This window comes from Sceloporus undulatus, chromosome 8, assembly GCF_019175285.1.
Source record: "Sceloporus undulatus isolate JIND9_A2432 ecotype Alabama chromosome 8, SceUnd_v1.1, whole genome shotgun sequence".
In the NCBI taxonomy this organism is placed as follows: domain Eukaryota; kingdom Metazoa; phylum Chordata; class Lepidosauria; order Squamata; family Phrynosomatidae; genus Sceloporus; species Sceloporus undulatus.
In genome coordinates, this window is record NC_056529.1 from 20,306,637 (window position 1) to 20,319,741 (window position 13,105).

A 13,105-nucleotide genomic window follows, 5' to 3' on the forward strand; every position below is an offset into this window, starting at 1 on the left:
TAGATAGATAGATGGATGATAGATAGATAGATAGATAGATGGACAGACAGACAGACAGACAGGGAATATATATATATATACACACACACACACACACACACACACACACATATATATATATATTCCATATCTATCTATCTATCTATCTATCTATCTATCTATCTATCTATCTATCTATCTAAGTCAATTTGAGGCCAGTTACCCACAAATAAACCAAGGCATAACGAATCCTTTGTATAGATAGTAACAAGAAAGCGCTCAGCCACAGTAACAATTCTAGTCCCAGTTCCCAAGGGGAAACAATCATGATGCTACTAGTGTTTCCTTTTAGAGAGGGTGGATGTCCCTTTTCCCTGCTGCAAAGGAGGGAGCAAAGGCTGCTCCTGGGGCTGGTTCCCTTGCCTTGTAAAGGGCCTGGCTGCAAAGGCCGCTGCCTCGGCCGGCGAGCCAAGAGGGCCTTGCGCGGGGCTGCCGGCAGGAGCCTCGTTGGCGCAGTAGGCAGCGCGTCAGTCTCATAATCTGAAGGTCGTGAGTTCGAGCCTCACACGGGGCAAGCCTCCTCTTTTGGCCCCTCAGCAGCCCTTCCCCAACTGCTCCCTCGGGGACTCTCTTCAGGTCTTTAGAAGGCAAGGCAAAGCCAGGAAAGCCCATTGAGAGACCCTTGCGTGCCTCTCACTCATTGCACGAAGCACTGCGTTGCTGCTCGGTTTCGTTCTTGTTGGCTTCCCTTGCAAAGAGCTATTTATGTTGCAATTGATTTGAATGCAAAAGCAGAAGAGTCAGCTCCATTAGAGGGCTGCAGAAAACTTTTTTGGGTCCCAAACACACTGCAGCAGTAAATCCAGTTGCATTTTCATGCATCTGAGGAATCAGACCAAGTTTATGCTAATAATAATAATAATAATAATAATAATAATAATAATAATATAATGTTATTTCTTACCCCGCCTCTCCTCTGCTCTCCGGCTCGAGGCGGGTTACAACATAGTTACACAACCATTATACAAAATGCACATATTGTTGGCGTCTTGAGAGATACTTGCATTTTAACCCTGTCATTTTTAATTCCTTTCCTCTTCACATTTTCTCCTCAAGGCCAATCTTTCTATATTTGTGACACAGGATCCCTACAGTTGGAAACAAACAACTTCTGATGACGATGAATTGAGTGACAGGCGTCATTATAATCCAAGGGATGTCACATTTGCAGCGTGTCTTTAATTTCAAGATGACACACTTACAGGAAATACCTGGCTTTGAGTAATCGGTTGTTAAATACTGGATGAAAGCATCTTCCAATGGTGTTTCCTTCTAGCCGTGGATGAAGTTGCGGCGGCAGCAAATGACTCAAACGCACAAAGAGTCCCATGATGACACTTTAAGAACGAAAACAACAAAGAGTCATGGAAGAATTCAAAGACATAGCCATGTTAGTCTGTAGGATCAGTACATAGAGAGATCTTGTAGCACCTTTCAGACTCACTGAAAGAAAGAGGTTGGCAGCATGAGCTTTTGTACGCTAAAGTCTACTTCCTCAGATGCGTTTGGCGGAGTGGAAACCAGGGACAGACATATATAGGCCATTGGCATGCTAGGATATCAATTCAAATTCAAAATCCTTTGCATATGGAAATGAAGTGCCAAGTTCAGTTTAACAAAGGCAATTGGGAACATGATGAGAGAGACGGAGAACAGGAGATATGAGGAAAGACCGAATTATGAGGCCTTCATCGGAGGCATAATGCGGAGCAGTGGAAAAATCCAGGACAGGCAAAAGGAAGCATTTGTTGTTCGCACAAAGTTAAAGCAAGTTACTATCGAATGGCATGGAGATAGCTAGCAATTTAGATAGCTTTCCAATGGGGGGATTAGACAAATCCATGGCACATGCAGCCATGCAAGGCTATGGAATGGAATACAATGGAAGAATACAATTTCTTCAGTGGGGTTTGCCATTGCCTTCCCCTGAGGCTGAGAGTGTGTGACTTTTGGGAGAGACATGTGTGTGAGTATGCGCTGTGTGCCTTAAAGTCATTTCTGACCTTCGGCAAAATGAAGGCGACCCTATCCTTGGGTTTTATTGGCAAGATTTGTTCAGAGGAAGTTTGCCATTGCCTTCCCCTGAGGCTGAGAGAGTGTGACTTTTTCCCAAGGACATAGCCCTAGGTTATCGTGATAATACATTTGCAGTTTGGACGCCGCTTTAACAGCCACGGTCCCATGCTATGGAATCCTGGGATTTGTAGTTTGCGGTGGCACCAGAGCTCTCCGACAGAAAAGGCTCCAGACTACAAACCCCCAAAATAAACCCATAGCATTGAGCAACGGCAGCCTCAGACTGCATTATTTCTGCAGCGTGGATGAGGCAGCAGTGTTATATATGTGTTTTATGTAATGTTTTGTGTTTTAACTACGTTGTAACCCGCCTCGGGCTGTGAGGAAAGGCGGGTACAACTCCACCCAGAGAAAGGCCTACTAGACCTCACTCTCGAGTGGTGTTGCCAAGGTAACCGCGACGGCGGGGGGCGGGGAAGGAAAAAAGGCTGCGTTTGTGCACCGTGACGTCATCGCGCAGGCCTTGGCCTTGCGGCGGTTTAAGGTTTTTCTCTTTGCGCAGGCGCGCGACTCACTTCCCGGCTTGAAGCCGCCCCGCATGCGCACTGGCTACACCAGAGGGCCAACCATTTACTCCAGGCTTCCCGCAACTCCTTCTGCGCAAGCGCAAGGGAGTGGGGGAGGGAGAGGGAGAGAGAGAGAGAGAGAGAGAGAGAGAGAGAGAGAGAGAGAGTCTGTGTTCCATTGTCAGCGAGGGAAAAAAAAAGCTCCTCCCCGCACTTAGCCAACCTCGGCCTGGTCTTCCGTCAACTCTCCTTCTGCGCAAGCGCAGTAGCTCCGTTCCATTCTCAGAGAAGGGGGCGGGGAAAACACCTCCGCTGCGGCGCATGCGCGCTGCTTGCATCGAAAAAGTCGGAAGGGCGGGGCAACCGTAGTGTCCCCGCCCCTTCATCCACGTCCATCCAATCTTCTTTTCCTATTGCTGTGACGCCACCTGTGTGGGCGTGGCTTGCGCGGATCAGCTGACAGTGGTTGTTGTGGTGTTTGCTGGGCGCCGCCAGAGAGCAAGCGAAGCCTGAAGGAGGAGGAGCCGGAGTCTCAGGAAGGAAGGATGCCTTCGGAGAAGAGCTTCAAGCAGCGACGCACCTTCGGTGGGGAAAGGAGAAGGGCCTTGGCTGGTTGGTGGAGAAGGAAGGAAGGAAGGAAGGAAGGGGTCCCTGGGGGGCTTCAGCGGAGAGAGAGAAGGGAGCGACAGGGCAGGCCTTGGAGCGAATGGACCTCCGGGGAACAGGCTTTACTGTTATTGTTATTGTTATTATGATTAACGTCCTCCTCTCCACCCCCAAAAAGTGGGATATCGGGTGTATGTGTGTGTGTATATATATATATATATACACACACATATATAGATATAGATATAGATAGTTAGATATAGTTTTGTCTGTATATATATATATATATATATATATATACACACACACTGTATAGACATTGTGTGTGTGTGTGTGTGTGTGTATATATATATATATATATGGCATTGTATCTATACACACAGAGTAACCCCCGGGGGACAGGTGTTATTACTATAGTGATCATTATTGTTATTAGTTATTAATGCCCTCCTTTCCACCCCAAAAAGTGGGGCTCAGAAGCCCCTCCCGATTCAGAAGAGTCGTACTCTGTGTGTGTCTGGCATTGTATATATATATATATATATGCACACAATGCCTTAAGTATAAAAAGTAACCCCTGGGGGACAGGTATTATTATTATTATTATTATTATTATTATTATTATTATTATTATTATTATTATTTGTTTTCTCCTTTCCATCCCCAAAAATGGGATTCTGGATCCTAGAGCCTCTTCTCCCAATCCGAAACAGTGCTTCCAATCCCCTTTTTGTCCAAATCCCGTTTGACTGGATCTTTCCATCCAGATTGATTTAGGGTCGAATCTCAGGGTTCAAATCCACTTCCTCAAAGGACCCCGAAGATCAGAGCCCTCCTCCTCCTCCTCGCTCTCCTCACTTTGCCCCCCTCCCATGGCAGACTTATAGGTCGGAGGCCACCTTTCCCTGAAGGCTGGGCTGCAGAGCTAGCCAGGGTCCCAGATCGGAAGCCCCAAGAAGCTGGTGCTGTCTGAGGCTGTGACACTGTGTTTTTGTCTCCAGGAGTGGCTTTCCTGGAGCCGAAGGGCGAGGGAGAAGTAAACAGTGCCAGCCCTTCCTCCCTGCCTCTGGCAAGGCATTGTGGCTGAGCTGGCAGGCGGCCTGCTTCCCACTCCTCCCATCTCCACCCCCTTCTTTTGGGCACTTTGTGGGTGCCAGGGGGCCTCTTCTTTGTTGATCGGGTGCCAAGACACTCCATATATATATATATATACACACACACACTCTCTCTCTCTCATCCCTCCATATTTGCAGATTTGATTATTCATGGACTTGGTTAATATGTTCTCTCTAGGAATCTCTAGGTCCTCCTCCAGGGCAACTCTATGGTTGACTTTGAAAGTTGCACTGAAAGACCTAGAGATTCCTAGAGAGGATGCTCTACTTAGCCTTTGTAGCTTCTCCAGTACAACTCTATGGTCAGTGTCTCTAACCCTAGCAGATATGGAGGGACAAGTGTATATATCTCTGCTCTGATAAGGCTTTCTCATCTGTTCTGAATGCCACAGAGCAGCAGATCCCAAACTTTGGTCCTCCAGGTGTTTTGGACTTCAGCTCCCAGAAGCCCTAACCATCTTGGGATTATGGGAGCTGTAGTCTAAAACATCTGGAGGGCCAAGGTTTGGGAATCACTGCCCAGAAGATACTACCAGGAAGACTTGGTTTCGTAGGTTTAAGCATTTGGAGCATCATTCCCCAGACTTTCTCAGGGGTGCCTTTCCTTGGAGAGGTGGGAAATCTCTGAGTTTGTACAGTCTCTGGGTGGTTCTTTTGTGATTCCAGAGCTGTTTGTTGTTGTTGTTGTTGTGTGTCTTCAAGTCATCAGACTTTTGGGGGAAAGAATACAACATGAGTCTAAGGTGAGTATGTAGAGAGGTCTTGTAGCACCTTTGAAACTTAAGGTGCTTTGCCTTTTGTTGTTGCGTGCCTTCAAGGCATTTCAAACTTAGGGCGACCCTCAGGCAAACCTGTCATGGGGCTTTCTTGGCAATTTGTTCAGAGAGGGGTTGTCATTGCTATTCTTTTGAGGCTGAGAGGTGTGAGTTGCCCAAGGAGCCAAAACACACTGCAGAAATAATCCAGTTTGAGACCGCTTTAACTGCCCTGGCTCAATGCTAGGGAATTCTGGGAGCTGTAGTTTTGTGGGACATTGAGCCTTCTCTGTCAGAGTGATTTCAGGGGCCACAATGAACTACCATTCCCAGGATTCCATAGTACTGAACTAGGTCTCAAACTAGATGATTTCTACAGTGTGTTTTGGCCCATAGTCCAGCACTCAAAAGCACACTGCAACACTGGCTCTTGCGTAGCCCTTGCCTGCATTTGAATCAGGCCTTTCTCACAGCTTTGCCATTAACCTGCTCCGATGGGAGGACTCCATGAACTTGTTTGCCTTGAATCTGCTGCGTCAGTTTGTTATTGTGATGAGACGGAGGATAAGGTTGCATTGCCGAGCCACATTTTCCTTCACAGGGTGCCATACTGTTGGGTGACTAAAACGCTCCTTCAAGGGTGACCTCTGCCAGACCTGAGTCAGAGAAAGCATCCGGGACCTTTAGCCTCTGCTCTTGCAAAGCATTGCGAATTGCCTCCCTATCTAGCAATCGCCTTTAGCTGCAAAAAGGGACCCCAGAAAACCTGGTCACTTCAGTTCTTTCGTTTGTTTTCTTTACTTGTTGCCACTTGCTTTTAAAAGCAATGAAGGGATTCCCTTCCCTGCCCTCCTTTTGTTTTTCCTAAACTGGTTTTCCTGCTTCCTTGCTTGATGGAATGGAACAAGAATCATGGCTTTGTTGGGCTTTTGTGTTGCCAAAAAACGAAAGTAAAAGCCATTCATACTTGCTGATCTTTTAAAATTTATTTTCCCCTTTTCTCTTCTAGGCTTAGGTCCAAAACACCCTGCGGAAGTAATCCAGTTTGAGACCACTTTAATGCTGGGAGATCCTTCAGATTGTACTTTATTGTGGCACCAGATCTCTCTGATCAATGTCTCACAAAACTACAGTCCCCAGAATTCCCCAGCATTGTGCCAAGGCTCTTAAAGCAGCCTCAGACTGGATGATTTCTTTAGTGTGTTTGGACCAACGTCTAAAATGCTGGAGGACTTTTCCCACCAGGTTTAAGGGGGTTTCCAAGTGGTCTGCCATCAGAGCAGAGATGAAGCCAAAGTTGTTTAGCTTCGGCAACACGGGTCTCCTCTATGCTTTCGGATCAAATAAGCTTTAAAAAACGTTTCTCCATTTTAAGCCAGAATCCCAGCATGTAACTTCTGTTGAGCCCTAACTTTCTTTGTTCATTAGAAATTAGCTTAGGCGCATTACAAACGGCCATTTAGTACGCGCTCCGCGCATACTAAGGTTAAAAAGGGGCATGCTAGGGTTAGGAAGGGTCTTACTTTCCTAACCGGCCCCGTCCCTAGTATGCGTGGAGTGCGTAGTAAATAGCGGCGCCCGTCCATACGGGCGCCGCCATCTTTACGTCTCGGACACACAGCGTCCAGACATGTCACGGCGGAAGTGACGCCGCAAGTGCACGCCTCGCGGTGCCACCTCCAGGTGCCAAAAAGAAGCACCATTTTGGTGCTTCTTTTTAGCTGTGCCGGGAAGCCTTGCAATCTGGCCGCTGGAGCTTCTCAGCGCAGCTAATGACGGCGGCAAACCACCCACTTTTGGGCAGTCCATAACGCACCTTAATTTCTGGCTTTCAGTATATACTTCGGGATAAAAAGAAAGAAAAAGCTGCCATCCTAATGTAGTATAGATTCTCTTTTAGAATCAATTATAGGCAAAGACAGACATTGATCTCAAGATCTCTTTTGGGAAGATTTGGCAACAAGGTTCTTGAATAAGAGATTCAAAAAGTGCCCCGTTTGAAGTGGAATTACAGGAAATAACGGGTTTCCATTAACCAAGAGAGCAATGGAAAACGGATGTTGTTCTAGTTTGCTTTCCTTGCTTGTTTAGATGTTTCTTTTATGAAGGATTAAGGGTTGTGTTTCCATAGAAGCCTGGAAGAAAAAGAGCCCTCCTCCAACCACCATCTTGAGGGGGAGAGAGGCCTTGCAATTTTTTGTATTGTGTTGCAATTTTACTGTACACCGCTATGATCATTGCGGAATAGCGGTCTATAAATAAAACTTATTATTATTATTATTATTATTATTAATCAGCCCACTCCACTGCTCCCATTAACCTGGTTTGACAGATATTTTTTACTGGGAAGACAAGGAACCAAATGCCTCTGTTTCTAATGCAACCACATCCTTGTATTTCAGGACTTAGTCTATATAGTGGCGTCTACTGGCCAAGAAACACAGGGTTCACCAGGTTCAGAAAACCTTATCCGGAAAAGTAATGTCGTTCCCAACTTAACAGTGTTGTCAAGGACCAACGCAGTTTCCGTTACAAGGCATATGAAAAGCACTTAGTTCAAATATTTTGGCTGCTCACACCCCATTTGTCTACGCATCAAAACATTCCTGACTGCCTCTCTCATCCATTCTGTACTAAGTGTTTTTACAGCTCTTCTTTTGCTCCCTTTCACACATGCCCTTTACCCAGAAAGATCGTTTTTCCACCCTTTGTCACCAATGGTATAGCGTATCCCACCATGCTTTTAATTGTATTTTATATGGTTCTGTGTATTTGTATTGTTATTCACTCTTGTTCACCACCCTGATTTTCAGAAGGGCGGTATACAAATAAATTATTATTATTATTATTATTATTATTATTATTATTATTATTATTATATGTTAGCAAGCGTGGCAGGAACTATGATCCTGAAAAGGAGCTGTAAAAACTGAATTGCAAGAGAGTGGCCTGGCTAGTTGAGGGACTCTGGGACCCCTGTAGTAACCAAAGACATTGCCCTGTCCTTTTCACCCAGTATAGAAATATCTGTATTGATCTTTATCTATCTATCTATCTATCTATCTATCTAGTTCTCTCACCAGTCCTTTGCACATCCCTACCAGGCTAGAAAGAGCCAGCTTGATGTAGCGGTTTGAGCATTGGACTATGACTCTGGCGTCCAATTCCCTGTTTGGCCATGAAACCCACTGAGTGCCCTTGGGCAAGTCACATTCTCTCAGCCTCAGAGGATGGCAATGGCAAACCCCCTCTGAAGAAACCTACCAAGAAGACCCTATGATAGATCCGCTTTAGGGTCACCATAAGACGCAAAGGGCTTGAAGGCGCACAACAACAACAACTAGGCTAGAACTTTTTTGTGGACTTCCCTATAAGGCTGCACAATCAAACCCCAGTAGGGTATAGTAGTCTAGACTGTGATGTTCCCTTGAAAGTGATGTTGATTTGAAACTGGGTCAGGCCTCTTCAAGCACTTTGCCACAACTTTCTTTTTCTTTTCTCCGTAGAACAAAGAGTAGAAGATGTCAGACTTATCCGAGAGCAGCATCCAACAAAGATACCAGTGAGTAGATTTGTTATGATTTGGCCAGATGTCTGCCTGTATGTAAAGATGAGGATGGAGGGATTGACTTCTGATACTAGCATATAAACATTAGGATCAGAACTGGTTGAAGAGGGTGTGTTTTGGATCAACTCTTCCCCACCTGCATTTCATTTTAAACACACAGAGAAGCTAAACCACTGAAAACAAACCCGTCTTCCACAGTGGAGTTCCTTTTCTCTGAAGATCTCTGTGTAGATCATTTTTATTGTTTGATAGGCATAGTCTGTGAGTGTTCAGTATGTCCTATCTTGGAAAAGTTTTTCAGACTTTTAAACTGAGACTTGCTTGGATTACCGTCCTATATGTGCAATGAATGTTCTTTCTTTTGATGGCCTCTCACAATAGCAGAGGCGCACAGAAGGTTTCTAGGTAATTGCTGGATGACACCTTCCCAGCAATGTGTCTCAAACACTGATCCGGTTTCCCCACTTTGTTTGCTCTGTGATCAGTTCAGTCTAGGCACAAATCACCAGAATTTTTGACCAGAGGAGCTTCACTGAAATGGAGAAACCTGTGCAGAGCGATGCTTTTCAGTGGAGGCTTCCCCATTCTTCCTGATAGCTTTAGGGATGGAGCTATTGTGCAATGTCTTTAAGAAGAGAAACTATTATGGTACTTTAAAAAACCCACAACCCATTCTTTGCTTTAGATTTGGCGGTAGGTTCAAACTGAAGAGCAGGCCTATAGATATTTTACTGAGCTGTATTATGAATTCCAGATCTGAAATAAAGTCAAGTGTTGGATCCATTCCATTTTTGTGTCAATGTAGACACAAAAGGTGTACTTCAAGGGCCCTGTCTACACCGAAAAATGGTTAATGACATCTATACTCTGGTCATCTTTTGCAGGTAATTATTGAAAGGTATAAAGGAGAGAAGCAGCTTCCTGTCCTGGATAAAACTAAGTTTCTGGTCCCAGATCATGTCAACATGAGTGAACTGATCAAGATTATCAGGTAACTAATGCATCTGTGGCACCAAAAAGCAATCTTTAATTCAAACTGGAATGGTATATTTTCTTCTCTGTAGCTTGTTAGGGTTATGAATTACAGCAACAAGGGGCAGGTTAGTGAGTGTTAAACCAGTGTTGGTCCATGAATTTCATAAGGGTTCCTTAGGCAAGGAATGCTCAGGTGGTTTTGCCAGTTCCTTCCTCAAATATAGCTTTCAGCACCTGCTATTTGTTGGTGGTCTCCCATCCAAGGGCTGACCCTGCTTAGCTTCCAAGATCAGACAGGATATCGAGAGTATTTAGGCCTTCTTGTTCTTTAGTCATGTCCTATTTTACATTGAACATGGTACTTTGTTGTACTGTACTCATCCAATACTCTGATGGCTTTTCGTCTCTTCCAGGCGCCGCCTGCAGCTGAATTCTAACCAAGCTTTCTTCTTGCTGGTGAATGGACACAGCATGGTGAGCGTTTCAACACCCATTTCAGAGGTGTATGAAAGCGAGAAGGACGAGGACGGGTTCCTGTACATGGTGTACGCCTCGCAGGAAACGTTCGGCATGAAATCCTCAGTGTAAAAGCAACCATACCCCTGCGGCTTGTAGCCTAGGATAGTTTTTGCCCCTCCCTCCAACAGGAAAAAGAAAGGGATGCCACCAACCTGCTCACAGTAGATGTGCTTAGCGGGTGTCCTCCTCATCGTACATTTGTTTTGTTTGTGGATATTGGACAGATGAGTGCCAGTATGGACTAGTAGCCCAGCTTCCTAGAACCTGCTATAAATTCACACAGCCACATTTTATGTTTTGCTTTTTAAAAGCCTCTGGAATTTGTGCGAAACCCATTAACGCATGTCTTAACTGGCCAATAAAAGGGACGTTGGAGTTATTCTAACCATAGGGACTGGGCTGAACGTTAAGTCTATATGAAACAAAACCCCACCGTTCTGCGTGACATCTCATTGTGTTAAGTTCTGTTTCAGCTCCTAAAAGCCGTGTTTGCAGAAGGGGGACAAACAGCAATGAAAGATCTGGCTGCTTTTAACTCCCGTTTCGGTAAACTAGTGCATTGGGGATGGGGGAAGGTTAATTTGCTGGTACTGCTACTTTAGAAGATTTAAAACAAATCAGGTTGCTTATTATTAATATATATCAAAATACCATAGCTTTACTCATTTTAGGAAGTGTGTACATAAGTTATCTAAGGAAACCTTCAGCCTAACAATTGTGTTGCATTCTGTTATACACCTCCTTAAGACACGCTTTGTAAAATCACATCCCCATCTTGGAGCAAAAAGGCCTAATTTTTATCCTACTGTTGGGACTGGAGACTATGGTTAAAGAAAATGGATTTTGGGGATGACAATGGAAGTTTTATTTTTAAAGTATTAATCCTTCTACCTGCCGTTGTTGACTTTTGTTTGAATAGATGGAACAACTTTTTTGCGTTATGTCTGTACTAAAAGAACCGGTTTCCATTCAGTGTAAATTCCCAATCTTATTTATTTTGTTTTAAAACTGGGCAAGGCCTGGTTTCAAAGAGCAGGCGCCGGTTCCATCACCAAGGTTTCCTGTCAGTTGCATGGGGGCTAAATCTTCATTTTACTAGAGACAGGATGGGTCCTATGCAAAAGTAATACTTTATAGTCCAATGTCCTGCTTTCCCGTTGAAATATAGCAAACCTATTACCCTTGTATGTTAATGTGTGTGAGTTTAATTGCATTATAGCAAGCTAACTTCCACTTACGGGAGCAAAGAGCAGTGCTGAGTTTTGGCACACAGTAGGATGTCACTGTGATAGGCAGTTTGTGTACCTTTGCATGCATCTGTTCTGTGCTTGCTTCTGCCTTTTCAGGACCTTCACTGTAAGAGTTTAATTTTATGGTAAAACTCGGACTATGTTTTAAGTCTTCTGTTAAGTGTAGGATTTTCATGAGACAGCCATCCTTTTAATTGATCAATGACTGCTGCTTGTACAAATGTTGCTTTATAAAAAAAAATGCCAATATGGATATCTCCAACCGTTTAGTTGTGGTTATTTACAAGCCCATTTTGGGACCGGTCCTATTGCTGCTATTGAAACCTTTCCTATTGCAGCACTGAAAGATCTTTTTGCTTCAGAGGACGTTATGGCAACCATCTGCTATCTTCAGTTATGAACAATAACTACCCAGTTATGACAAGTAAGATACAGGTTTCCAAGAGGACAACTGAGGGGTCATTTACACTCATTTATTTGTCCCAAGATATGGATCACTGCATTGATGGCATATCGGGTTTGTTGTTCCCATTATGCTTTGGGTTTGTGAATCTCGTTGAGTCGTTTTAACCCTTGTGTTACTCACACATGCCATAGTTTTGGGTTAAAATGGAGCTGCTCCCCTTCCTTTAATGATACAGAGCTATCCAAATCGATTCGGAAGAGAGTTCATACTGCTGACAATGCAGATCTTTCAGGAAAACTTGGGAGAGAAAACTTAGTATTTAATATCCTGGGTTAAGTGGATTTATTGCAAGTGCATTCAGGATGTGTGAGAACAGCAAGGATTGAAACTGGATTAATCCCAAATTATTGTCGTAGTGTGAATGGGGCCTAAGAAATAGGTATGGCATCATGTTACTAAAGATAGCTGTTGCCAGAATATAACTTTCCAGGCTGCATAATGCCTGCTTGCATCATCCTTCTTCATTGACCATGCTGGATTGGACCAACAGGAGTTTATAGTATAGCAGCTATTTTAACCCTTCATACTTTCCCGAAACTGAGCTACCGGGGATATGTAGTTCCTCCCCCTCCAGACTGCAGGTTTGTTAGTTGCAAATGGAGAGAATAAAACCTATTCCGTTGTGGTTGTCTGAAAAGACACTACCATGGCCTCTAGGTTTTGTTTTTCTTCAGTACATTAAATTTACTCAGATAAAAACATTCTAAAAATGTACAATTTTACCTTTAACAAAGTATAATAAAACATAAAAATTCCAATACCAGAATACTTGACATGTACAATTCAAAAATGAAATTAGGTGGATATTAAATATTTACAAAACTTTTAATATTTATATAAAGTTACATGCACGTTTCATAATACTAGATGTAAAAGAGATGGCTCAAAATGGGCAGAGTAGTTTCCTTCATCCCTCGTGGAAAGTTGTATCTGGGAAAAAACAACACGTTAACCTGCACTTTTGAGACATAGCCTCCTCCTAAGAATGTATTGATGCAGAAATAGTCCCAAGGATAGTTTGGATCGGTGGTAGCTTTCTGAATTAATGGCTGTATTTTAATGTCTGCCTTTGGCCATATCCAGCACAGCAGCTTAAACTGGGTTGCACATATTTCTTCAACAACTACAACAAAAATCCTCTACCAGTTTAAGGATTTAAGTCAGCTGCAGAGTCTAGGGCTTTCCACTGACAGAACTGCATTTTGGAGTGGGTACCTCCAAGTCATTATT

At 43.9% G+C, this 13,105-nt stretch overlaps 1 protein-coding gene and 1 non-coding gene across 2 annotated transcripts; both read left to right on the plus strand.

The window, feature by feature from the left end:
• Positions 1-480: 480 nt before the first annotated feature.
• Positions 481-553, plus strand: TRNAM-CAU. The gene has a single exon. It is a non-coding gene; the product is annotated as a tRNA-Met (tRNA).
• A 2,505-nt stretch (positions 554-3,058) lies between these two features.
• Positions 3,059-11,671, plus strand: MAP1LC3B (microtubule associated protein 1 light chain 3 beta). Its single transcript, XM_042438082.1, has 4 exons — positions 3,059-3,206; positions 8,604-8,659; positions 9,550-9,656; positions 10,054-11,671. The coding sequence occupies exons 1-4, from the start codon at positions 3,167-3,169 to the stop codon at positions 10,226-10,228; spliced, it is 378 nt and encodes a 125-aa protein (XP_042294016.1). The 5' UTR covers positions 3,059-3,166; the 3' UTR covers positions 10,229-11,671.
• The last annotated feature ends 1,434 nt before the right edge of the window (positions 11,672-13,105 follow it).

What these genes read in the sequence shown, in the direction of transcription:
- MAP1LC3B (XM_042438082.1), top strand. Translation starts at nt 3,167, where the DNA reads ATGCCTTCGGAGAAGAGCTTCAAGCAGCGACGCACCTTCG. An exon ending in CAAGCAGCGACGCACCTTCG is followed by an intron (nt 3,207 to 8,603) that starts GTGGGGAAAGGA and finishes TTTTCTCCGTAG; the next exon opens with AACAAAGAGTAGAAGATGTC. An exon ending in GAACTGATCAAGATTATCAG is followed by an intron (nt 9,657 to 10,053) that starts GTAACTAATGCA and finishes CGTCTCTTCCAG; the next exon opens with GCGCCGCCTGCAGCTGAATT.